This window comes from Enhydra lutris, unplaced genomic scaffold (assembly GCF_002288905.1).
Source record: "Enhydra lutris kenyoni isolate GAN:26980312 unplaced genomic scaffold, ASM228890v2 scaffoldscaffold1, whole genome shotgun sequence".
Classification (NCBI taxonomy): Eukaryota; Metazoa; Chordata; class Mammalia; order Carnivora; family Mustelidae; genus Enhydra; species Enhydra lutris.
This window is the reverse complement of record NW_019154085.1, coordinates 16,566,235-16,592,205: the sequence shown is the minus strand read 5'-3', so window position 1 is coordinate 16,592,205 and position 25,971 is coordinate 16,566,235. Positions and strand designations below refer to the sequence as shown.

Below are 25,971 nucleotides of genomic sequence, written 5' to 3'. Positions count from 1 at the left end.
CTCTGTGGATGGGGAAGCTGCCACGGAGCCCTGGGCTGTCCACATGCATTCCAGAACATCGCGTCACTAGCTGGGTTTCCAAAGAATAGAGGAACATCAGGAAGATTAGAGGTCATAAATTTCCACTTGGTTTATTATAAAAGCGGCACCACAGATGCTTTCCAGAAGATTAGTACCAAATATGGATATTCAGGATTGTGGTATGTAAAATAAACTTTCCAGTCAACATTTTGCTTCAGATGGGAAAAAGCCGGCTCTCTGCAGGACTTCTGTGATTTTAAGCGTACACTCTGCTTTGCAAGGGAAAGATTCCCCTCGCACAGGAGTAAAAGCCTCTGTTCTTCTACCTGGAGAATTAACCTATCTAACAGGTGCTCAGAGCAGTCTCAAAACATATGCACACCTTCAATAGGAATGAAAATTTGTTCTAAGTACCAAAATGTTAGCGGATTTTCAAAAGATTCATGCTGTGAAACTGACCTAAATTTACCTCCGAGAGGTATCACCAAAAACTGACATTGATTTTGGAGGTGTAAATTCACTGAAACTTGAGAAGAATGTTTATTTTTCTCCCAATGCCTTCAAAACAAAAATGAGGAATTCTGAACAAAATTATTGGGTGGGTTGTTCTTGTGTGAATAAATCAGTAGGCTAGAATTAAAAGACTAACTTCAAAATGTTTTCCTGGAAGTCTGAGATACATAGTCTGAGGAGAAAAAGAAGGTGGTTGAAACAGAAAGTGACCTTTATTCCTAGTCTGGATTCCTTGATAAATGTTAGCTTTTACCAAATGACACTTTTCAGAGAGTTTCTTTTTAAGTGATCCCCCTAGGGTACAGATGAACCCCATCACTTACAGACCAGCCTGTCCTGTAGGATACTTCAAGACCTCGCAATTCAGATCCACCCGTCATTCAAGGAGAAAACAAAACAAAACAAAACAAATGCATCCCCTTGTCTGAGTGTCCACAGCTACAAAGAGCTATGTAAAAATAATTTAAAGACAAACCAGATTTTTCAAGAAAGATACTAAGAGGATAAGTCATCTTGTAGAAGCCACTCATAATCAGCAAGATGATGTATTTCAAGCAAGTGAAGAACATAATAGTGAAGATACACATACCTAATTTCAGAGCAGAAGGGGTCACTTCAATTTCCCCACCAATTGGTTTAAACGCAGCCAACTGGGCAGCCACTTCCGTCTCAAAGGCATCTGGGCTCTGCCGGCCTGCAGGGTTTCCGCTGGGGCTCTCAATCTTGTGGAGTGGTTCTTGTTCATCAAACACAGCAATCAGCTACAAACAAATCCAACCACACTAATTACTTTGAATGGCATGCATAGCACACAACACTGTTTCTAGCTGATTGTGATCTTTCTTGGATTTTAAGGAAAACAGCCTCTGAAACTGTGTAACTTGAATGTTACTGTACCACAACTCCCAATTCAATATTACGTCTGAAAGGACCGTGGCAGGACTTCACTAATGGTTTGTCTATTCTTGAAATAACCTATTTTGGCTAACTCCCTTGAAGGAAGGAAAAGGCTGCCCCTCCCCTCGCCACCTTTTCCAATATGCCAAAAAGGACTTCAGTATTTTTTTAAGACGGTTTCCAGAAATAAAAGTTGAATATGCAAAAGCTGAACAACAGATCTACAAGGTAAAAGAGGACATTCCAAACTCAGAGAGCTAAGATATTCTGAAATCCATAATCATAGCTGCCCTTTTAGACACAGTCACAACAAATGAGCGTGCATATTTCCATACAATGTGTTCACTTTGTGCACACAGATATCCCCTTTTGATACATCCCTTTAAATTTGTTCTCTTCCTTCATGACGCTATGTTGACTGGTTTAAGTCCAATGAACGTCAAGTCCAATGAGACTACACATCAGCACTTCTAACCAAATTATTTCCATCTTTGTCTCAGTGTTGTTTCATATGAGAACTGTTTCTTGTCATTAATATAAAAACATTTAATTGTCCACTTCCAAGTCATTTTTCATAAAGGGCAAGATGTCATAAAATATTCATTGCACAAACACTGCTGTACAAACAGTGAGGACAGTCCTGCTGAAACTGTATTTTTGGCCAGCAGACAGCACCACCATAGAGAGACCTCGCACACTGCTCATCGGGTGTTCGGGAGAAGTCCAAATGTGAGTGTAGGAAGCACCAAGGGGATGCTACTGTCAACCCGACAAAGAACAGTGTGTGCAAATCTGAAAACTGCTAGTAAATCTTCAGCTATTTTTCATTCATTAAATAAAGCAAACCTACTTGTGATTCAAACATTTATTCAGAAAAGACACTCGAAGGTCCATTCAGAGGGGAACCTTGTTAGCAATAGTATTAATAACACAAATGCAGGCATAATCAATCAAAACATCATAAATTCCAAGTTCAGTCTTTCAAAAGAAATGAATACAATTAGGGATATGCAAATTGACTATTCAAAAATAATTTTCATAATTGACTACTCATTTCCAGTATGGAGACTTCTTTAATTGGAAAATCCAACAATCCTCTTACCACAGGAAAGAAATGCTACTCCCAAGGCATTATTTTTAATTCTTGAAATTGAGCACATACATTTCCTATTTTTAATTGGCAGTACTGATGAACTGATTTGAGAGGCTTAAATAGATTAATAATGAAAGATTATTCTAGTATAAAAATAATCAGTAGATCTGTATCTTTCTAATCATCTGGTCAGAGTGAAGAGTTTAACACTTTCAATCTTGTAAAGGAAAATAAAATCAATTTTTAAAAAGTGCTGGAAGTGTCATTTTTGTCACTTTTTTTGTGACATGATTAGAATTTCAGTTTTGCGTATTGGTGAGTTCTAACACATCTGAGTGACATTTATTTTAATTGCCAATCGGCGAGGCAAAATGGCTTATTATACTGGTTCTATGAACACTTGTGTGTAAGTTAAGACTAGTACCTTACTTCTTCTCTTGCTACATCCTTAACTACTACTATATGCACTGTGCCTTAAATATTGGGGAAAAAAGATAAAAAACATAATAGCATCTAAAGCACAATACAGAATCTTAAAGCTGAAAACTCATAAATCATTACTTATATCTGTTATATAACCCTTCCTCCTCAAGATACTTTACTGTTTTCCACACTATCCTATCAAACAAGTTTATAGCATATGGAATGACAATGGCACACCTATGTAGCAAATGAGAGAACACTGCAGTTCAGAGCTTCTGTTTTCCGAAAAGATAGACTAAAAAGTAATTGATACAAGAATCTAGTCTTTTTAAATTTTCCATCCAGGGTTTCAGACCACAGGGTGACTGTTTTCCAAAAAGAAAACTTGTACAAAGAGAGGCTCTGCTGTCAAATATACGTGGTTTGTCCATTAGGAGGTTATGTCCTAAAGAATATGCTGGACACAGAAAACGCAGTATGTGATTCTTCCCAAAGATGATGCTAAGAAGAACTGGAGCAACCCCCGAGTCTCACAATCTGTCTCCCAGTCTCGTGGAGGACAGGAATGATCTCCACGGAGTCTACTCTGGGTGTGAGGATGAATGAATGAATGAGTCTCTACTCCTGGAAAGAAGAGGTTCAGTTCCTGACTCTGTGGTCCCCATAATCCGCGATCTTTTCACACAGCCATTATCCCTGATCAAAACTCCTGTCCGCACAGATGTCCATCAGTATTTCGGCATCTTATCCCCAGAGAGACACAGGAAGGTTAGTCCACAAATACACTATTCCTTCTCCCACTCAAAACAAAAATAAAAACGAAAAACAAAAAGGCTTTAACAACTTTTTCAGGACCCCTACAGATACCATACCCATTTCTCAACTTTCCTTGAAAGCAAAATCTCAAACAGCTGTCCACAGAGCAATTTCCAATCTCCCTCCTTCCCATTCCTTGCTGAGACCACACTGGTCAGGCTCTTGCCCCTCTACTCCACAGAAACTGTTCTTATCAAGGTCAAAAACAATCTTTAGGTAGCTAAATCCCCCACTTTTCTGCTTTGACTTTAGGACACAGTCAATCACTACCTTCTTCCTTAAATTATTTTCTTCACTTGCCTTCCCGGACATCCTCAACTCTCTAGGCCCTCCTTTTACTTATCCTTCTTGTCTCTAAAAATGTGAAATATGTCTAAATTTTTTGGGGGGGCGGGCACCTTGTTTGTCTCATGGCATAGATGTAAGTATCTGCTGATAAATTCCAAACTTAAATCTTCAACCTGGAGATGCTTCTTGAACTCCAGGATCATAAGATCCACTGTCTAACATAACATGTGAAAAACTGACCTTCCAAAGCTCTTTCATAATCTTTATACATCCCAATTAACAGCACTCCATTCTTCTAATTGCTCAGGATAAAAACCTCCTATTAATCCTTGATGCCTTTTTCCCTCCATTCCTCCCTATCTCTCATGCACCTCACACACACCAATTTGCCAACAAATCTCAAAATACAGTCAGAGTCTAACTGCTTCTCACCCCTCCATTCTCACCACTTTGGACCCCACTTCCAGTCTCTCCCATGGATTATGGCAACAATTTCCTGTCTGGTCTCGTCGTTTCTACCCATGCTCCCTTTGGATTGTTCTCAACACAACAGCCAGAGTGACCCTACCGAAACACAAGGCAGGTCATGTCTCTCCTCTGGTCATTTGTTTTCTCATGTCACAGTGAAGCTCAAGTCCTGGCAATGGACTTGGGTCCGTGGGCTCCCTGTGAAATTTCTGACCTCATGTTCTGAGTACATTCTCCCCTGTTCTTGGGATTCTATTCAGCTATGACTTCTTCTTCTTTGCCCTTGACTCAGTATCTTTGTATTTGCTGTCCCTTCTGCTGAAGCAGTCTCCCCCCGGACACCTGCATGACTTGCTTCTCCATCCTGCCCATCTTTACTCAAACGCCACACTATCTGCATTGCAACAACACCACCACTTCCCATCTTCTCTTCCTTTTCCTTTGTAGCATTTATCACCCTCTCGATGTTTCATCTCTTCTTGTTTGTCTTAGTTATTGCCTGTCTTCTCACTGTACTAGAATATAAGCTCCAAGAAAACAGTGATTTTTGTCTTTTTTATTGTATCCCTGTTGCCGAGAATGGTGAGTATACACAGCAGGCATTGAACATATATTTGTTGGAATAAAATGAGTTAAGTGAGGCCAGAATAGATAGTAACCCCTAAGATAGCAACAGGATAAAAGATACCTGGATTTTTTCATGTGTTTTTAGAATCAACATTCAAATTATTATTTTTTGTTAGAAATGAATGAGTACATGAATGAACACATGTACAATGAATACATTCCTGTAAGATCCTTCGAGCGTCATTATCATTACGGCTGTTGTTTCGATTTGGTTATTATGGGGGAGAAATTCCTCATTTTTCTATTCAACACTGGGAGAAATTGCTTCTGCCACATCAAGCTCCAAAAATAGAGATGATGTGTGTTCTTTTTTTCTTTTTCAGGCTCTATTTTGAAAGGGAGAATCTGTTTCTTCGGTGTCTGCAGGAGCGGGAGTGTTGTGCTAGGGGTGCGTGGCAGATGGAGAGGGAGGTAAGGTTAGCAGCCTGGCACCAGGCACTCCCTTGCCCACTTTCCTCCAAGATGCCACTTGGATGTACCTGGTGTCAAGCTTCCAGATGTGTGCCCCAACGTAGCTTAAGAACAAATGTAAAAAATAGACCTCCAGGGTAGTGGGGGCCTAGCCTGAGTGGGCAGACCATAAGCTCACAGCCGAAGGGCTCAGATTTCAAAATTCATGTCTTACTTTTTGTATTCTACCAGCTTTCTGTTCTTGTTTCAAAACAGATTTTAATCTTAATTAATAGATTAATCTTAATTAAAAATAGATTTAATCTTAATTAATAGATTAATTTGTATTAATCTTTAATAAAGTTTTTCTCTTTAATTGCCAGTAAAATTAAGGCACCCAGAAGAGGTACAGTGTTTGTCCCTGTGTTTCATACCTCTGTGAGGTCGAGGTGGAGTGTAATTCTCAGGAACACACCTATCCTCTAAACAGGACTTAGGAAAACACGGAAGGAGAAACACATTAATGTAGTGGGTCCAAATTATATTCACTAGCTAGATCTCAGTTGTGCATGTGGATGGTGTTTGCAATTCAAAGATGAGGCACTGGTTTTGGTAACTTCAAGTGTCCCCTGCCCACGGCTGAAGGTAATGTCACCCATAAACCTCACATTAGAGAATACTTCCCTCTTTTTCTCATACTCACCTTGTAAAGGTTAAAATAATGAAAAAGTCAACAACGAAAAACTCAAAGATGAAAGGAGACAGAAGAACTTTGGATAATTTACAACATCCATGAAACCTGAATAATAGGCTTGATCAAAAGGGCCATGTGTTCTCTGCAATTTCACACCATCAATATCTCTTCAAGGACACAGACCTGTTTTTAGACTAAAACAGCGAGACTATTACGATCAATGTCACTAGTAAAGGTGTGTGTGCATGCATGCATGTGTGTGCGTGTGCACGTGCATGTGTGTTGAGGTAGTTGCGTGCATGTGTGTGCGTGTGCACACACGTGTGTGTTGGGGTAGTTGCATGCATGTGTGGGGGTGTGCACACACGTGTGTGTTGGGGTAGTTGCATGCATGTGTGTGTGTGTGCAAGCACGTGTATTTGTGTGTTGGGGGGGGTGAGTCGAGTGGAGGTGGAATGTTAATTTCCTTGATAATATCCCTAACATGCCTAAATGCTTAGCACAGAGCCTGGTACACAACGGAAGGTTAAATGTTAATTCCTTTTCCTACCATAGCTACCATTCTCTGGCTTCCAGACTAAATCCCACTTGACTTGTTTTTTCATATTCTGCTTTTACTTTGTTGCTTCTCTTTAATCTCTTTATCACAGGATTGACAGAGGAACAGAGAAAGCACCAAGATCAAACACATCAAATAGGTAATTTTTGTTTTTCTTTTCTTTCTTTTTTTTTTTTTTTCCCTTGCTCTTCATCACACAAGAACACACAACCCTTAGATGCGTACTGCTCTCCTGGCTAGCAATACATGAGCTGTGCTGTCTATTTCCACCATAACTGGAAGCAATATACCAAAGTCTTCAGTTTCTACAGTGACAAGTAAATATTTTAATAATAAATGCCATCAGGTACATTTATTGCAGAATCCTTCAATATTCATGATGTGGTTTGCTCTGTTATCAACCTACAGCATTCTGTCACTTTTATAGCCTGAGTTTTTATAATCTGATGCTATTATCTTTAGCCTACATAGAGAATAAAAAAAGAAGGATCCCAATGCTCATAGAATATAATTTATGAAAGTATATTTTTTGTAGTAGTAATTACAGTAAGAAATACGTGGCTCTATTTTAATTACACGTCAAGTAAACTAAGGTACTACTAAGAAAAGCTTATTTGCCATGTTGAGTTCTTTGGGTTAAACTGTTGAATTTAACAACATATTGCTATTTTTACTGTTTCATCCATATTCCATACTACTGACTATCGAACAAAATTAAAAGACAAAGGAAAAAAACGAGGATCCTACAAAATAAAATTGGAATCATTTGTCTCAAATCTTAATAAACACAATTAAATCTAAGTAAGACTGTGAAATTACAACAATTTCACAAGTAGAGGAAAACACATTATCACCTTTGGGAAGAGAGTGAAACACTGCAGAATTTCATTTAAATGTATGCATCTGCTTGTAACTAAATAACAACTGGCTATGTGAGTTAATTTTATGCCACTTTAAACAAAGGTTTGAAAATAGGTGATCTTCCTTCATGGGATTTTGACAGCTAGCTAAAAGCATTTAATCCAGATTTTCAAAATTAGCATGCTCACGTTAGCATCTTCATCAGATTCGAGCATCAAATCTAGAGTCCTCGGAGCGAGTATGTAACAGCTCTGATTCTCACAAAATTCAATCGACATTCAGTAAATGAGATAAACCAATTTTCATCACCTCTTCAAACTGAAAATCCATAATAGGGACCTTCACAAACTTTACAGCTTTAAACTTCATTCTAAAGAAAATAACATTAATTTATTCAACTGTACTAAGAAACATATTTATTCTCATTGCTTTTTAAAGAGACAGCTGCCTACATCGCCTGTGATGACAACAAAATATGCCTATTAAAAAGCCCCCGATACTTTGGCCAAAACTACATTTATCTTCTTTAATTATGCAGCAACTCACTAAGAAGCCAGGTATGCATTAAACACACTATACTCAATCCTATTTTCTCTGGGACTGACTTAAGTTCAAGAGAATCCTGGGTTTGTTTTTGTTGCATTCTTGACTTTCCTTAGTAGTCACAGCTCAGCGTTTATGAAACAACCTTCACAACTGACACCTAATACACACGAGGAAAGCCTGAAGACATTTTCCTCTGTGCCCTTCACCATCCATAGCCGTGTTCAGGCAAAAGGCTCCATGGAGGTCAGGTGGCAGCCTCCAAGCCCTATTCCTAAAGGCCCCCGGGGGCAGCAGTGGGATAAGCACACAGGTAAAGAAGCTGGAAGAAGTTTCAAGCATTCTGAGACAATACGGATGTCAGAGATTATAAGAACTCAATATATCTGGCTTTGTTAGTAATACTATTTCCTCTGTCTCCGAATTACACAGATTAAAAACGGCAGACACACAAGAAAGTGAAAGATCTTAAGGTTAAACGAGCTGAGAAATTCTCAGAAATGATGCCAATCCACTGCGCGGCTTTGCTTGCCATTAACCCAGTATATCACTGGACGTTCCTCAGTTTTATCCATTTGCAAGGGCTTCAAAGGTCTTGGGAGAATGTACCTTATCAGAAATGAAGGCATTTTTTAAAATGCATGGACACACGTACACACAAAATGGCTTTTTCTTCAAATTATTCTTAAATAAATCACATGCATCTAGCCTGCATTTTTGGAAGAGTAGTCTTTTTTCAGGGAGTATATCCGACACTAGAAAACATAAAATAGCACAGGGAAAAATAGTATTTAAATTACAAAGCTTACATACATTGACCATGTCGTAAGATGCACCTAAGTACTATTTCACTGGCTCAGTGTTATTCTCCTTACTTCCCTCCAGTTTCTATTCTCTGTCCAAACCAAAGCTGTAATCATCTCAGAAGCACTCCTTTGGTAACTTCTTGGCCAAAGCCCAGCACTGCCACAGCCATCCATGAAGGCAGTAACTTCCTGGAATCTAAGGTTGATTCCTCCCGGCAGGGACTACTCCATCACAACAAAATGCCTCAGTGCCTCTGGCCAGGTCCTCACATCTCCACTGCAAAGGCCTCAGTTTGTTTCTGTCTTCCAGTCCAGCCCCCGATTGTGTACCCTCAACACCACTGCTGAAGTGGGCTTTCCATCATACAATCTGGCATGGTGTTGCTCCAACTTCAAATTCCTTATTATATATTATCATGGCTTCCAAGTTCCTCATATGAGGTCTTCCACGAGGCTCCCTGGTGTTCCCATGAAATTGTCTATGTCTCTATCATTACCCATCACACAGCCCAAAGATCTTGATTTACTTGCCTCCATAACTAAGCTACCTAGAAAAAATAAAACAAAACAAAAAACCTGTAAGTTATTTGAAACCATGAGTCACATAACTAAAAAATGCTTTTAACAAATAATTACACAGCCCTCATTATGGGCTAGGCACTGTTGTAAGTGTGTCCATTTCATACTCCAAAGAAACCTTATGAGAAAAGCTGTATTAGCCCCACATCACAGAGGACAGAATTCAAGTACAACCTGACTTCCTTATTCTTTTAAAGATCTTATCTTAAGTAATCTGTACACCCAATGTGGGGTTCAAACTCATGACTCTGAGATCAAGAGTGGCAGGCTTTACCGACTGAGCCAGCCAAATGTCCCTTCAAGAACAACCTGACTTTATATTCCAAGCTCCTAGGGGGTACTTGGCACAGGGAAAACGGTGGAGTAAATGAGTGATTTATGTTCTCTGCTGTACCCCAGCAGAAAAGCAAAGCCTCTGTTATGTGGATGTCTAGATTTTTAAGGTGGATGCCATCTCCCCAAGTCCTGATTTTTCCACCCAATCAGGAATAAAGGTAACTTCCCTTACCATGTACACCTCTACAGAGGACAGAATAGCTCCTGCCCATCCTTGAGGCTCAAAGTAAAGTTACATTTTATTGTTTTTCCATCAAAAATCCACCTTGTGTATTATGATCCCAACCCCGTTTGCTGGGGACTATAGTTAAATACTTGGTTTTCTTCCAGAGGAAACCTCCTGAAATTATAAAACTAATTTGTGCATTAACATACTTAGTTTCGAAACAAACACGCCTGTACAATGCGCTCCACTACATCTGATGCTTCGAAGAACCCCGCTCATTTGTACTAATGACTGCAATCCAGGGTGTGTTGCTTAATTTTGTGGATTAATGAGTAAGCAATCAAACGTGATTTTAAGTCATGAATATAACAAACATACTATTCATTTATTTTGACAAGTATTTGAATTTATGAGACTTGGCTACAAATAGAACAGTCTATTTGGTAAAGGAAAAAAAAAAAGAAAGAAACCTTTCTGCTTTTAAGACAACTCAACAGCTCTCAGATAATAAACCTCTGCAGGGAATGATGACAAAGCCACCACCTTCTCAAGACAGATAAAGAATTGACAGGTCGATAGAAACAGCAATGAGATCTTACTAGATCATGAGAGTTTCAAAGAGAGAATGTCTGTTGCATGCACTTGAACAGTATGCCCTTCCTTCGGGTACTGCAAACCACAGAGAGCCTTCTAGCGAAAATAGGGCAGTGCTGGCCTGAGGCAGGTGTCCCCTCGACTGTCACCCTGGTGGCCTAAAACACAAGTTCCGACAGTTTCACGTGTCCCTGAGGTGGCCTCACGCTCTGGGCCTGAGATCCCACAAGACCAGGCAAAGTGATGAGTAGGACAACAAACACGAGGAAGTTTTCAACTCCCTGCAAATTAGTGGGTGATTAATTGGTACTACATTTCATCAGACTGGTGAGGGAACCGACTCCTTGGCAAATTGGCCTGAGCACCGGCTGATTGACCTCACGACAGGTCCAATGATGTTCCACTTTCTCCCGTATTTTGTGACAGCTGATCCACTGGTGGAGACCACGCAAAGGTCAGTGTGCAGCCTGATTGAGAGCTGAGGAGGCCATGCTCTTAAATATTCCATTTAGATTCAGATCTTCCTTGTCATGGTGACAAGGCTTTGAAGCCAATATTTTAAAAAATTAACACTGCAGTTGCAGGTGGGTTTAGCTGCTGAACTCCTTCCCTCTGAGTGGTAGAGTTAACCTTTTCCTTTAGCTTCTAATTGCTCTGTATCTCCTTAACTAGTGATAATGTGGCTAACCCTGCTGGGATGGGTGTTGACTTTGGGAGCATCTAAATGTCAAGATTTGTAATTATGATTGTGGGTGCATTAAACTCACATCGAATGATGCCTCGCTAATTGGGGCCTGAAGACAAGAAGCCTGGGGTCCTTGGTCCTTGCTCCCTGCTCAGGCACAGGAAGTGTACCTCCTCTGGAAGTTCTTGCATTTTAGGTCTTGTCTCTAACTGTAGAAAGATGGTCTTTGAGAGTCCTCTGCAAATTTGGCTACTTCACACAAAAGGCCTTCTTCCTAAAGCATCTAAAATATCTTTTGTAGGCATAAAAATTATGATTTCTAAGTCAAGAAATGAAATACATCGAACATACTTACGGCAAAATAAATAAATAAATAAATAAATAAAGGAACACAAGTTTTAAAATTAGGATTGGACCCAAAAATCCAGGTTGCTAAGACCATCGGCAAGCTTGGGTTTCAAAAGCCAGTCTTTGCACTAAAACTCTCAAACCCAGTGGCCACTTTTGTACTTTGCTACTTTAGGCTTTCATGTTTTTCAGGTAAAAAAATGTGGAGGCAGGAATATATAGGTTTCGTCATCTCCTCCAGTTCTCCCTGGCACATTGTGTATGTGGTGTGTGTGGGTGTGTGTGTGACAGGGAGAGAAAACTTCAAACTTCAAAAGGTTGCCATTATAGAGACTTCTGAAAATATGCAGTAGAAAAGAAGACATATAAGATCATGTAAAATCCGATAAAATTCCCGTTACAATGTTGGGTATTTTGGGTCCAATCTTCTCTTCTATGGATCTATATACATATCTCAACGTTACTGGAACCATACTGCATAACACATGAGTTTCTGATATTTTAAGATTTTCTTGTGTGCAATTTTCTCTAATTTTAATTGGCAAAAATGAAGAAAACTCATGACTGAATAATATTTCATAACATAATTTGTCGTATCATAAATGATGTAGCCATTCTGCCATTTGTGACACATGAAAATGAAGGTTATCTGTGTGAAGTAGTATCATTCTTTCAATCATTGCTAATTTTGCAGACAATATTATATTCTCCTTTTTAAAGGTAAATTATTTGATTGCTAGTGATATTGATAATAATTCCATAAACAATTTTTATTTCTTCAGGGCATGGTCTGTTCGTACCCTTTACCCTTCTGTTCCATTTTGCTTTTGGTGTTTCTTACCAGCATGTATAAGCTCTTTTTATTTTGAGTATGTTGTCTTTTTTATCTTTGCAAAATGCTTGACAGTGTACCTCTCATTTTTGTTTATGATGTAAAATTTTTCATTGCATGGTATTCCATTCATTTAAAACCCTCTATTAAATCTTCAAAGGTCCCTTATAAATAGGTACTCACCTGGAACCAGTAATACTTTATGATGGGCAAGCAGTAAAACAATGTTGGTTTCATTTAATTTACTACTTTGATAGTCCCATAAGACAGAGCAGGTGGGAAATGTTTTGACTGATAGGCATTTGGTTTTTAAATCACACATTCATATTCTAAACAAATACAGATGAATACACCTATTACAATAAAACAATCACAAATAAAATTTTAATATTTCACTGATTTCATAATCCAATTATCTAACTCATTATTTTCTGCAAATTTTTATGCTGAAATTCCACAGTCAATTCCTTATTAAAATGGAAAAAAAATATGTTGCTACAATTTGTTTCAAAAAACTTTCAAGTGCTCAAAGACTTTAAGATTCCCTCATTTTGTTTGTCCCCCAGACAAGACCAACTTTTAGTGTTATTTTTTAATGTTTCTTCTATGTCCCCTACTATCCTATCATCAATCATGTCTGTTCTTTCCTGTAAACTCTCCTGGCTCCTTGTATTGCCAAGGATTAAAAACTCAAGAAAGGGCCCAACTACTGGGAATGATGGGTAAAAACTCTATGTGTGTCCTTAACTCTCAACTAAGTCTTTTCATTTATTTAACAACATGGTTCTCAGCCAACCTATTATCACAATGACTACTAGGTTTCTACCCACATTCCTCTATCTCACCAAAATGATTCTGCTTATATTCTATCCTCCTACCTGCTCTGCTAGTTAATCACACTTTCATGTAAATCTCAGAGTTACGGACATTGATTTCATCCACAACATGTAAATAACATATCTTCCAGAGAGCTAATCTAGGAAATAAATATGTAATGGTCTGTTTATAAGTACATAAAATCAACTCAAAGAAATACACCCAGGGCAATATTTAAGTCACTATAAAACAAGCAAAAGTAGTGGTATGCCAATAAGCCAGTAACGAAAGTCAGGAAAATGGCATCAGAGATGAACATGCTAGCAGCACCATTTTAAGTTTTATCCAGTTGAAGAGACCTACTGCATTAAGAAACAAACCTGAAGCCACATCAACAGGGTTATATGCTTACTGTGAAAAGGGGGACCTATGGGGATTATAGTGTAGTATCATTAAACTCATTAATCTAGGACTAGGTACACAACTTCTGAGGCCCAGTGCAAAAACTGTAGAGCCCTTTTTCAAAAATTAAGAATTGCAAGATGGTGACAACAGAGTATTGAACCAAACACGGAGCCCTGATGAACATGGGACCCGGAGCAACTGTACAAGTCACGTGCCTATGAGGCTGGCCCTGCCAGAATCATGTGACTTCCTGAACTTATTCTGGTCTCATGTTCCCAAGTAATGGGATGGAGACTTGACTTCCCACATCAATTTCTCAACAGGGAAAAGATACATTGGCTAGCAGATGTTCAATATCTAGTCCCCTTGGCAGATGTTCTACATCTGCTTATAGTTCTGGTGAACTTTATGAGCTGGAATCAGAATCCTTGAGGCAAATCAATCCATAGCAGTGAGAAGGCACAGTCTGTGGAACTATAGTGCTTGAACCCAAAACCTAGTTTCACGTACTGGTGAGATCTCTTCTGTGCATTCCCTAATCTTTGAGGACCCCTCCCATTTGAACATTTACCTCATATATGTTCACTGAAATCAGTACTGGCTTAGAAGATAGCTTAAATCAAAGAAAAGTGTTTTTTTTTTTTTTTCCTACTGAAATGCAAAAGAATGCTGTAATTATGTAATACAACAAATATTGCTACGACGGTAATCATATTACAACATATAAATGTGTCAAAGTAACACATTGTGCACCTTAAATTTATACAGTTTTACATGTCAAATTTATTCAATACAAATAAGTAATGCAAAATAATTGCAGAACAGGTTATTTTCCCTTGATTCTTAGTTGTCTCTGTTTCCATCCAAGGCCTCACAAGGCCTTCCACAAGCGGCCTGAGACCAAAACCAGCCTCAGGTCTCTCCATTCACTTACCTATGCTCTTCACTGCCCCTGCCCCATCCAACACCACACTCAACTTCCCCATCCACAGTCAGTCTTCGCTATCCTAGAATCCTAGGTAGTAGTGAACCTAGCCTCTGGCACTAGACAGAGTTCAAATTGGCCTCAAACCACTTCTGTAAACATAGGGAAGTTACTTAGGTTCTCTAAGACTTAATTGTTTTCTTCATCTATATAATAAATAGAAGAAGAACAGCAAAAATTTACTGAGCACTTGCCATGTTTAAGCACATAATATCAGACTGTATTATCTCATTTCTTTCTCATACCACTCCTAGAGGTAGTAGCCACTAATATCTCCAAAATTGGAGGCACTTAGAGGTTAGATAGTTTACATGGCCTATAATTGGATGACTAAATGATAAAACCAGAATTAGAAGCCAAATTTCAATAACTCCTCATTATTCTGAGCCTTCCTCTTTAGTTGTATTATATTAAATAAAACTTGAGTGTCTAACCACAAAAAAGGTGCTCCTTTAATGCTAACCCGTTGCTATTATTATAATTATCATCATCATTATTTTTATTATCGATTAAAAGTCTTATTCATCCTTTAAGACCCAACTCAATTTGTATCCTGAATAATAACTAGTATCAAGAGATTGTGTTTAATATAAGAATATACCCTAGTATTCTTTATTTAGAAATGCAAATAGTCAGTTTAAAGAGACCAAGTAACTCCTAACCCAGAAGATTATTGGACTGAATATTTGACTCAGAAGACAGATATGATTTGCAATACTTGAATAGACTAACATCCAAAAAAATGTAGACATTTTCAACAATACATATATATACACACAAACACACACATATTTACAGTCATTAAATAAAAAGATATATAATGTTATTAGAAGGTATTTAACCATGTCAGGTGATAAGCACGAAAAGAAAAATTAAAATAAAAACTGGCTGATGGGTGGGGGGAAGACACTAATTAGAGCATAACATCCATCTGACATTTTGTACCTAGTTTCTACTCATGAGGTTTGTTTTTTTTTTTAATGAGGTATTGATATTAGGAATAGGAAAAGTAATTCCCATTTCTATAGAAATGTAACATAGGCTGTTAATAAAACATAACTCTAAATATAAACCATTATCAAAAATTGCATTTCATAATAGCATCTTTGGATTAAATGGGAGTGAAGGTGATTGATTGCCTTTCACACAGGTTTCATGACTGGAAATACCGAGCAGTGTTTTTTCAGAAACTATTCTAGAAATCCTGTACAGTTAATCAACTTTAGCTTAGAAAGTCTCCATTCTTATAATTTATTTTGTTTTTATAGAAGAAAAAAAAAAAAAGACTTGGAAAGACTCCTGTGAGATGTGGAAAAATACCAAGATCTGTCAAGGATAAACATGTTCTCTTCCCACAGCCCTCGAAGTCCATGAAAATGGTTTCCAATAATGAATCACCAAAAGAAAAAGTCTTGTTTTTATTGGACTAAAATTAATAATTTCTATGAAACAAAAGGACAAATGGAATAGTGGATGCAGGAACCCGATGGAGAATGCCTGACATGCACTTAGAAAACCCCATCGGGGCGCCTGGGTGGCTCTGTGGGTTAAAGCCTCTGCCTCCGGCTCAGGTCATGATCCCAGGGTCCTGGGATCGAGCTCCGAATCGGGGTCTCTGCTCAGTGGGGAGCCTGCTTCTCTTCCTCTCTCTGCCTGCCTCTCTGCCTACTTGTGATCTCTGTCAAATAAATAAATAAAAATTAAAAAAAAAAGAAAGAAAGAAAGAAAACCCCATCAGGTAAACACTGGAGTACTGGTGAAGGGTCTGCTGAGGCAACATGACTTTTTAAAAAATATATATATTTTTTTAATGTTCATGTTCACTCTCCCTGCTGGGGAAAAATTGTTTTAAATGTGTTCATAACTGGGAGCTTTTTGGCAAAGGTGAACCCATTTATCTAGTCAGATCCAAACGGAAGTCTAAAGTAAGTGTGCACGATGTAACATGCAAATTATTCTCAACTAATGTAGCTAAACGTGACAAATGTGAGTCAAATATCACACATCTTTAACTGTCTTGCTTCTAACTTAAAAGGGAAAAACATCATTTATTTGTGGCTGCCAAATACTATATTCTCACTAATTTAATAAGCAGGCACCATTTTCTCTACCTCTGAAAATTTATGTTGGTCTTTGGACGGGTTCAGCTGCCTTTTTAAATCTAGTGGTCTGTGACCATAGAGGGTTTTAGCCAAAGGGAAAATGACTCCATAAATCCACAGAGGCTGTCTTGCTTTAAATTATAGTTTGAAGGCTTCAAGACTATATGAAAAGACTGAGCAAGAAAAATCAACACACACCAACACATATGTATTGAAAGTTATCCTATTTTACAATAGAAAGCATTCCCCAAGCTTTAGAAAGCATATACACATACAGTAAGATGCAGATTTGGCAACACCTGTAGAGACTTGCTACCTAATTATCCAGAAATTTGAAGGAAAAAAAAAAAAGAAATTTGGTCATGCTACATCATGAATCACACTAGTATAAACAGTTTTTTGATTCAAAATATGATTAGGGTATTTTTGCTCTTGATATTTCAGAAAACAGCAGAGTTAATCAGTATGATGTCACTGGAAAGCGGGTTATATTGCTTCAGGGGATGGTGTGTCACTTTTCTTTAGAATGCACATTAGACCTCTTTCTATCAGGAAAGGCTATTTTGTAACTTCTCAAACTTAAATGGCAGCTGAAATGCATGGAAAGTGTCTTGAGATTATAAGATTAGCCATATATTCTAATAAAATAACTGAGTTGTAGAAAAAGTAAATCAATTTCTAAAATCCTAGAGCGAGTTAATGAGGGAAAGAATTTAGCCAAAGCCTAACTTTAACTGGCAGCATTAAAAAAACAAACAAACAAACAAACAAAAAACTGTATGCAGCTGTGCATCAGGTTTCCCATCATTCTGGACTAGCATATGCTCAACACACTTATTTACTTATTTGCCTAGCTCATAAAATGATTTGAGATCTTTACTCTATGACCGACTAGAATATATACGGTTCTTTCCACCCTATACTTCTTCTTTGATTAAAATGCAACTAATATATGAGACTACACTTCAGACTTCTTGCAAAGACTATATTCATGATCATTTGCAAAATAAGCAATGCTCATTATACACAGAATTCCTTCCTTAAGTCAACTTGCTGACATCCCTGGCAAAATATATATGCAGAATACCACCTCTGTGATGATTAATTTTATGAGTCAGTTTGACAGGGCCACGGAGTGCCCAGATGCTTGGTTAAATATTATTCCTGTTTGTGTCTATGAGGGCATTTCTGGATGAGAGTAACATTAAAATCAACAGATTAAGGAAAGCAGATTGTCCTCCCAGATGTGGGTGGGCCTCATTCAATCTGTTGAAGTCCTGAATAGAATAAAAAGACAGAGTAAGAAAGAAGTCCCAATTTCCTGTCTGTCTGGGCTGGGACATTGGTCTTCCCTGACCTTCAGACGCAGACCGAAACATCTGCCCTCTTCAGGTCTCAAGACTGCCAGCTTTCAGACAAGAATTTATACCATTGATTCTCTGTTCTCAAGCATTCAGACATGAACTGGAACCACACACTGGCTCGCCTACACCTACAGTTTGCTGTTCAGCCTCCATAATTGTGTAAACCAATTCCTTATTAAATAAAAGTTTCACATTTATTGTATATAGGTACATACACACAAACGTACACACAGCCTATTGGTTTTCTTCTGGAAAACCCTAACACAGCCTCTTCACTCAGAGGTCAAGCAACTGGCAAAATCAATGCTTTAGAACAGTCTCAGACCCATAAGCAAAAATGTCTTCTCAGTGTTCCTTACAATTATGTGCATCTTTTAAGATGATCAATTATGGAATTTCCATGCTAAAGCTAATAGGAAAAAAAAAAACAAAACAAAACTGGAAGAAATGGAAGACTTCCCGGATTTGAAACAGGGAAAGCAAGGCTAAAATGAAATACAGCAATGCTCAGAAGGAGAGGTAGAAGTGCCGTGTTCATGGTCACCTTCACTGTGCCTCAATGAGTGAGGACAGGTGAAGGTTCAAGAGCCTGGGATAGGCATCTTGGGGAAGTCCTTCAACACCTACATCCAAGAAACACTTCTTGAGTAACTTTGACAGGCCAGGCCCTGTGTTACAAACTGAGGATATAGCTCCCCATCTCAAGAACCTATCAATTCAACAGTAGGAAGGGTAGATGAACTTGAAAATCAGTATGAACAAGGTGGCATATGATGAAATGGCCGGATGAGCAGAACACCATGTCAGGAAGAGAGGAAAGGGTTCATTTTGTGCATGTTTGCAGGGAAGCTATTTAAGAAGCTATGGAGGGGAGATGACATTTAAGCTGGGCCTTAATCAGCATGATTTCATAGGACTGCAGGATCGGGAAGCCCTTCAAAGCACAAGGAACAACACACACAGTGGGGCAGGATAGGAAATCGCAAATTCATTCTTTGCAAAATGCCAACCAACTAGTTTGATGTGTCTGGAGTGGAGGCTAGACTGAAAGGCTAGAGAGAGAAGATGAAGGACCTCGAATGCCGTTGTCCACAGGTGTGTTTCCTAAAATCTGTACTACGTTTTACAGCTTATAATGCGTGCTTATGCATCTTAGAGCTTCAGTCCTAACAACACGATGAAGAAGGCCACCTTAAATCATTTTCAGAATACGACTAGATGTAAACAGATAAAGGGGCACATTGTATACAAATCTTCATTGCCCCTAGCCTAGTGCGTTCCCACTGAAAGATTAAAATACACAGTTTGGATACTCAAAATTTAATAAGTTGCCTGACATATGCAACTGAAGACTTCCTCCACAGGGACTGTGGGCATGAGTTAGAGGAGGTCTGTGTGGGTGGGTGTGGAGGACAAAAGAGTAAAGACAGGTAGGCAGTTTCAATTAACGATGGCAGCTACAATTACAACATCACTCCATCAGCAACCGAGAAAGCAGACCTTTTCAAGATATAGCTTTTCTTTTTTTCTTTTTTTAAGATTTTATTTATTTATTTGACAGAGAGAGAGCGAGATCAGGAACATAAGTAGGGGGAGTGGGAGAGGGAGAAGTGCAGGCTTCCCCGAGTGGGGAGCCCAATGCGGGGCTTGATCCCAGGACCCTGGGATCATGACCTGAGCCGAAGGCGGACATTTAATGACTAAGCCACCCAAGTGCCTCTAAAATAAGAGTTTTTCTAAGTTTAGAAAGTTTACTATTGTTTTTAATTGAAAAATAACTGATTATGAAATATCAGCATTAAATAGCTGGATTATACAAATATAAAATAATAGAATCACTGATTATACAATAGCACGATTACCTGCCTGAGGATCAGTGGGCTAAACAGAAAAGTCCTCCTCCAGAAAGTGGGTTTCACAAAGGGCTGGAGATGGTGGTGGCAGCTTTCATGCTTGTAAGAAGCCACCAAGGGGAAGCTGGCCGATTGATGGACTGCTATTTACAGAAGGGTGCATCTCCTCACCCTCTCAGGTAGCCGGGAGAGAGCCAGGGACAGGAGCCACGAACAGGAGGACCCCAAGAGTCACATCCTCCCTCCCCTCCACAGTGTAGCTCTCTCTGGGCCCTCAGAGGGCTCCCCAGAGCTACCAGCCATGGGAGGGGCCTCAGGGGACCACTTTAAAAAGGCGAACTGCTTTCCCCTTTTCCCCCATCTACAAGGCTATCTTTTTAAAAAGATGGGTGGCTTCACTTTGCCTGTTTTAGTGTCTTTCACTCTGAATTCAAGGCAACTCTTCCTTGCATTCTTTCTGTTGTGTTCAGATCATCTTTTTTTTTTTTTTTTAAGATTTTATTTATTTGACAGAGAGAGACACAGCAAGAGAGGGAACACAAGCAGGGGGAGTGGGAGAGGGAGAAGCAGGCTTTCTGCTGAGCAGGGAGCCCGATGCGGGGCTCGATCCTGAGCTGAAGGCAGACACTCAACAACTGAGCCACCCAGGTGCCCCTATTTTTTTTTTTTTTTTTTTAAATCTTGGCTTCTACAGCATTTGCCTTGTTCCTAGCTTAGTTCCTTTAGGTGATAAAATGCTGAACATCTAACCTTTTCTAGTTTTGCTAGTTTTTTTTTGTTGTTGTTGTTAGCCTTATTTTTAAAGTTCTCTTTAATATTTTACTTTTCAGCTTTATTTTCTTGGTTTTCCCTCTGAAATCTTAATTTCTGACATTTACATTTAATTTTCTCACTTCGGCAATCGTGATTTACCAATGGCAGATAGGAAGGGCAGTGCAGTGATAGCAGCAGGGAGAGCAGTGTTCTCACAGACAAGATGGATTTTCCTCCTTATTTGCCAAAAACAGTCTCTTGCTCGCCTTATTTGGTGCCTCCAATGCTTCTATTCATGCAGAGTCTAGTAAAATAAATTCCAAGCTGGGTAACTTAAGGAAACTTACTGCTTGCCTTCTCATGCCACACACTACCTTCCTCCATTATGAGCAGTCTGCAGAATCCATAAACACTGGGCAAGGGGTAATACTAGACCATAGGGTCTCCCTGGGGAAAGGGCACTAAATCAGCTCCCTAGGTTTACTTTCGTACTATTGAGAGTTCCATAGGAAGAAGGTGCAATAAAGGGTTCATGGTGGGATCTTGCCAGCCTGCTTCTAACCTGTAAGTTTCCCATCACAGGTGACAGGAAGATCCACTTGGCCCATAGGGTCTTTCAAGTCACCTTCCTTTTACAAGAGAAAATGTCTGGGTTTGAGAAAAGCGGAGAGAAGCTGTTTGGAAACATGATCATCTACAAACAAAAGTGTTCATTAAAGGAGAGAGAGAGAAAGAGAGAGAGAAGAAGTCAAGGATAATTTCCAAGAGATGTATTTACACAATTTTTTCAAGATATAAACTTAGATTTCAAAGAAGTCAAAAATCACTGTATAAAATTAAGTTTGCATATTTTCAATGTGTTTCAAATATTTGTGCGTTAGAAAATTGACCACACAGAAGATCACTTCCATTAGCACTCACTGGTGACTGGCACAATGTTTGCTCTACCACTCATCCAAGTTTTGTTTTCAGGGTTTGTTTTTTTAATATTACCCCTTGAAAAAAAAACTAAAGCTTTGTTAAGATGTCCGAGTCCGTAAAAAGAAAAGAGGATTTTTTTCTCCCATTCAGCTCCTCTCTTGGGAACAACATCAATAAAATTCAGAATTCAGAAATGTTTCAAATGTTCTCAAAAAGGCTTGTGATCCCTCAGAGTCCCATCAATAAATCAGTTCACAGAATCTGGTAAGGTTTATTTATCTGACTGGAACTAAGGAATTTGTACTAAATCACTATATTTTTTGAAATATTGGTTCTCAAATGAAATACCAAAACAGAGAGAGAAAGAAAAAAATATTTTGACCTGACATCTTAATGCAGCGTTACTATATAAACAGGGAAAGTAAAAGTTACATTTCCAGAGACAGTCAATTTTAACTGCAACCAGTAACCAAAAAAATCCTTTAGTCCTAGATACTCATGCTAGCCATTGGTTTGTAACACATATCCTGCCTTGTTTATTACATCTTATAAAAGACTGATTTACATATTGAAAAATCCAACTTAGTTCAGTTGCATAAAGTAACAATTACTGAATAAGTACAACTCGGATTTTTTTCACATATTTTTCACATATTTTTAAATATTACCAGAGATGAAAACTGACAGCAGCATATTCCGTGAATCAAAATTATACAAAACTCAAAGATATGCATTGGAGACTGACTAAATTCAAGGTACATACTTCTGTGCAGACCAAATATTCCAGTGATTACATTTGACATTTAGAACATGTACAAGGATACAATTTTTTTAAATATATATTTTTTAAAATATATATATAACTCAGAAGGTTACAATCATGAGAGCTCTAAAAAGCCCAATGAAATTCAGTTTATAAGGAAACACAAATTATTTCTTCTCTCTGCTCATCATATACACCATCTAAAAATGTCATCGAAGGGAGAATAAATCAGGAAAATTTCCTTTAAATGGAACCAAAGGTTAAAAGACCCACATTGGAAACCGTGTAGCACTCCAATATTAGAAAGGACTCCAATATTACCTTGAGCAATTTACAATAAGCTTTAATTTACCCATTTAGAAAACCTGATTTCCATAGGAAAGGTACAGCAGCAATAAATCTTATCCTGCTAGGAAGTCTAAGAGGGGAAAACCAAACAAAATTTCACCAGCTCTTCGTGCATTAACTCTTTCGGGTCACCAATAACCATGTTGTTCGACACGTTTTCGGGGCATTAATTATCATCCAAACAGATTACAGTGTTAGAACTTATCAGAAAAGAGTGGTCTGATCTATGGTTAGTAATGGAACAAAGCTTTAGAAATATTTTGTGTTCTTTGAAATGTATGATACTGAAGTACTTTTTCATTCATAAATCTTGATGAATTTTACTACTAATTCCTATTAAATAGAACACTGTCTATAGCTTTCAAGGTTATTCTATAAAACAAAACATCATGGCTAAATTCAGCATATAGAGATAAATACAAAACAAACCCCAAGGTTTATTAGTGACTGCGACATTGGTTTCTAACTCTTCCATGTTAATTGAATACAACATATGACATAGAACATCTGCTACTCAATCAACTAACTTTGCAATGATTAATTCATTTGTAGCACATCTTTTATAGCTTTCCCGCTCTTCCTGGTGCTATAGCTATTTTGACACTTCACTCCTAATAAATTATAAGCAGTCGAGGCCAAGGTCACTCTCTTACTAATACTAGTGACCCTGCAAGAGTGAGCCCTACACCTTGAACACAGCAAGCACTCCCAGTGTATGCGCTGTCGTTACTGGAACATCAACTGGCCATTCTTAGCAGCTCAGACCTCATGTCCCGTTTCCCAGCTATGCTCAAAACCACTGTGACCACACACACAGCCTTGGAACTGTCCCACCCACTGATGTCCATAACCAGTGAACTGCTCCCAAGGCTCATAAGTAGAACCTTCTAGTGGCAGGACCCCTAGTGGCAGGAGTATCTTCTAACTGGAGTACCTTTCCTTACATATCTGAGAATTGTCTCCATGTAATTTTATTGTAAAGATGTTCATGCCTATGAATGATGGAATCAATTCTAGGCATAAAACTCGTAGACACAACAACTGAGTGCAGGGACAAGGACTTCTTACGTTACCTAACTGTACTCTGCATTCACTTTACTGTCACTCTACAAGCTGAAGACCCCAGTAGGGCCCAGAGAACTGTCATTTTTTAAATTTTGGCTGTTTAACTCCTGGATTATCATCATGCCAGTAGAACATTGTCATATGTGCTATGGAGGAAATAAGGGACTGCATTTTAGATGAGCATAAGACATGTCTAACAGAGGAGAGAAGCTAGAGGTTTCTGTCCTACAACTGGGCTTGGTCATTAACCTATACACATCACTGAAGACTTCTGAACTCTCTCCCCAAAGCATAAATCTTGCTGCGTTATTTTTGAGGATATTATAATATGAATTTAAAATACCCATAGTGCCTAGTCAGCTCTCCACAGAGCCTAGAAAGCTCTCCTATGAATATTTTTCCAAAAGGGTCCATGTAAACTTGTCTTTCTGGTTTCAGAAAAAAAAAAAAAAATAACAATAATACTTTGGCTTACAAATTTGTTTCTAAAGTGAAATAGCAAGTATGCTATTATCAGGAGATACCAGAAAACCACATGGATGATGGTGACTTGTGTATATTTAGAGACAGTCCATGGCCTGAAAAAATCATGTGGATTGAGAAATAAAGGAAATAAAGAAATAAATAGGGGACATCTTTGATGATTATGAATTTCTGATAAGAAATACCTAAGGATACTGCAAGCTCTGTTACACAATGTAGACATAAGGGTCTTTAAGTGACAAAGGACGCCCAGAATGCACCTCTTCACCGCAGATTTTAGCAGCTGAGTGACACAATGAAACTTTGCTAAAGGAGATTTTAATTTCTGAAATGATGTACATCTTATAAAGGTTAATTTTTTAAATACAGGAATAGAACATGACATTTATTTTTACAGTATATCTCTTGATTACTCTGTTATTTCACTGGTTTATTTAACCCTCGACACACTGAATGAAAGACTTCCGAAACACATTGTCCTACATTTCACCACCTGCCCGTTAGGCGTCTATCCCCTGGTTCAAGACCTCCTCGGAAGGACCACACCACCTCCCTCTGGAAAAATAGATAACCCTTTTCTCATCCTGTCTGGTTAGCGGAGAAAAAAATCTGCCATTACCCTTACATGACGTGTTAAATAAAAGACAATTTCTGTTTTGCCTATAGGGCAGGGGGGATTACATTAATTTGGTTGGGCCTTATTAATACATTAATTCATTGTGGCTCTTTGCTTTAATTTGTCTAAGATGACATCTGAACAATGACATGTGGTTGTTTTTGTTTTTTGGGGTTTGCTTGTTTGTTTTTCAGTGGCATATTTTTAAGTTTCCTTAGGTGACTTCAAGGCCTAGCTATGGTCGAGAGCCACCTGTCCAGTGGACAAGAGAGGCATGTGATGAAAATACAATTATAAAGTTTTACAAGTGCCATAAAAGAAAAGTGTAAGAAGGCATGACAGTGATTAACCAGACTCAGGAGTTGGGGAAATTAGCCAAGAAAGGCCTCTCTGTGTCACTGGCATCTACACTCAGAGCTAAAAGATGAGGAGGGTTGGAGAAGCAAGTGTGCTGGGGTAGGGCGGCAGGCACGGGGAATGTTTGCAAAGGCTGTAGGACAAGAAAAGGCCTTGGCATGCAGAAGGAGCGGTGACAAAACCGGCATGCTGGGCGCGCAGTGAAGGAGGGAAGAAGGTGCAGCAGTTGGCTGAGGACAGGCAGCGGTCCGGGTGGGACCTTACCGGCCCCTAGGACCTGGACTCAAGGATCCTGGATTTGACCTTCAGTGCAGGCAACAGGACTGACACGCTACTGTTTTGTCAAAGGGTGACATTCACATGGAGGGGGCAAAATGACTTTTTCCTCATTTGTTCAATATTTCTAATTAAAAAGTTGATTTAAAAATTCTAGATAGCCAGCCCAACAGAAAATAGACAGGACTCCAGTAGGTATGAGGCATCAATTTCCTCTCCCTCTGGCAGATGGCAATGCTAATAACAATTATAAAACCTGAGGGCATGCCCAGGACTCACACACTGACTGTGTCTCACTCATTTCTAGTCCAAGAATTTCTTCACT

The 25,971-nt window shown here is 38.7% G+C and overlaps 1 protein-coding gene across 4 annotated transcripts in view; it reads right to left on the bottom strand.

Annotated features, from left to right (window-relative positions):
- The window catches only part of LOC111141102 (par-3 family cell polarity regulator beta), a 1,027,371-nt gene that overhangs the window by 624,165 nt on the left and 377,235 nt on the right, over positions 1-25,971 (bottom strand). For all 4 annotated transcript variants that reach the window (XM_022493436.1, XM_022493462.1, XM_022493453.1 and 1 more), the window contains exon 3: positions 1,124-1,295. In XM_022493436.1, the coding sequence (XP_022349144.1) occupies positions 1,124-1,295 (172 nt within the window). The remainder of the gene's footprint in view (positions 1-1,123; positions 1,296-25,971) is intronic.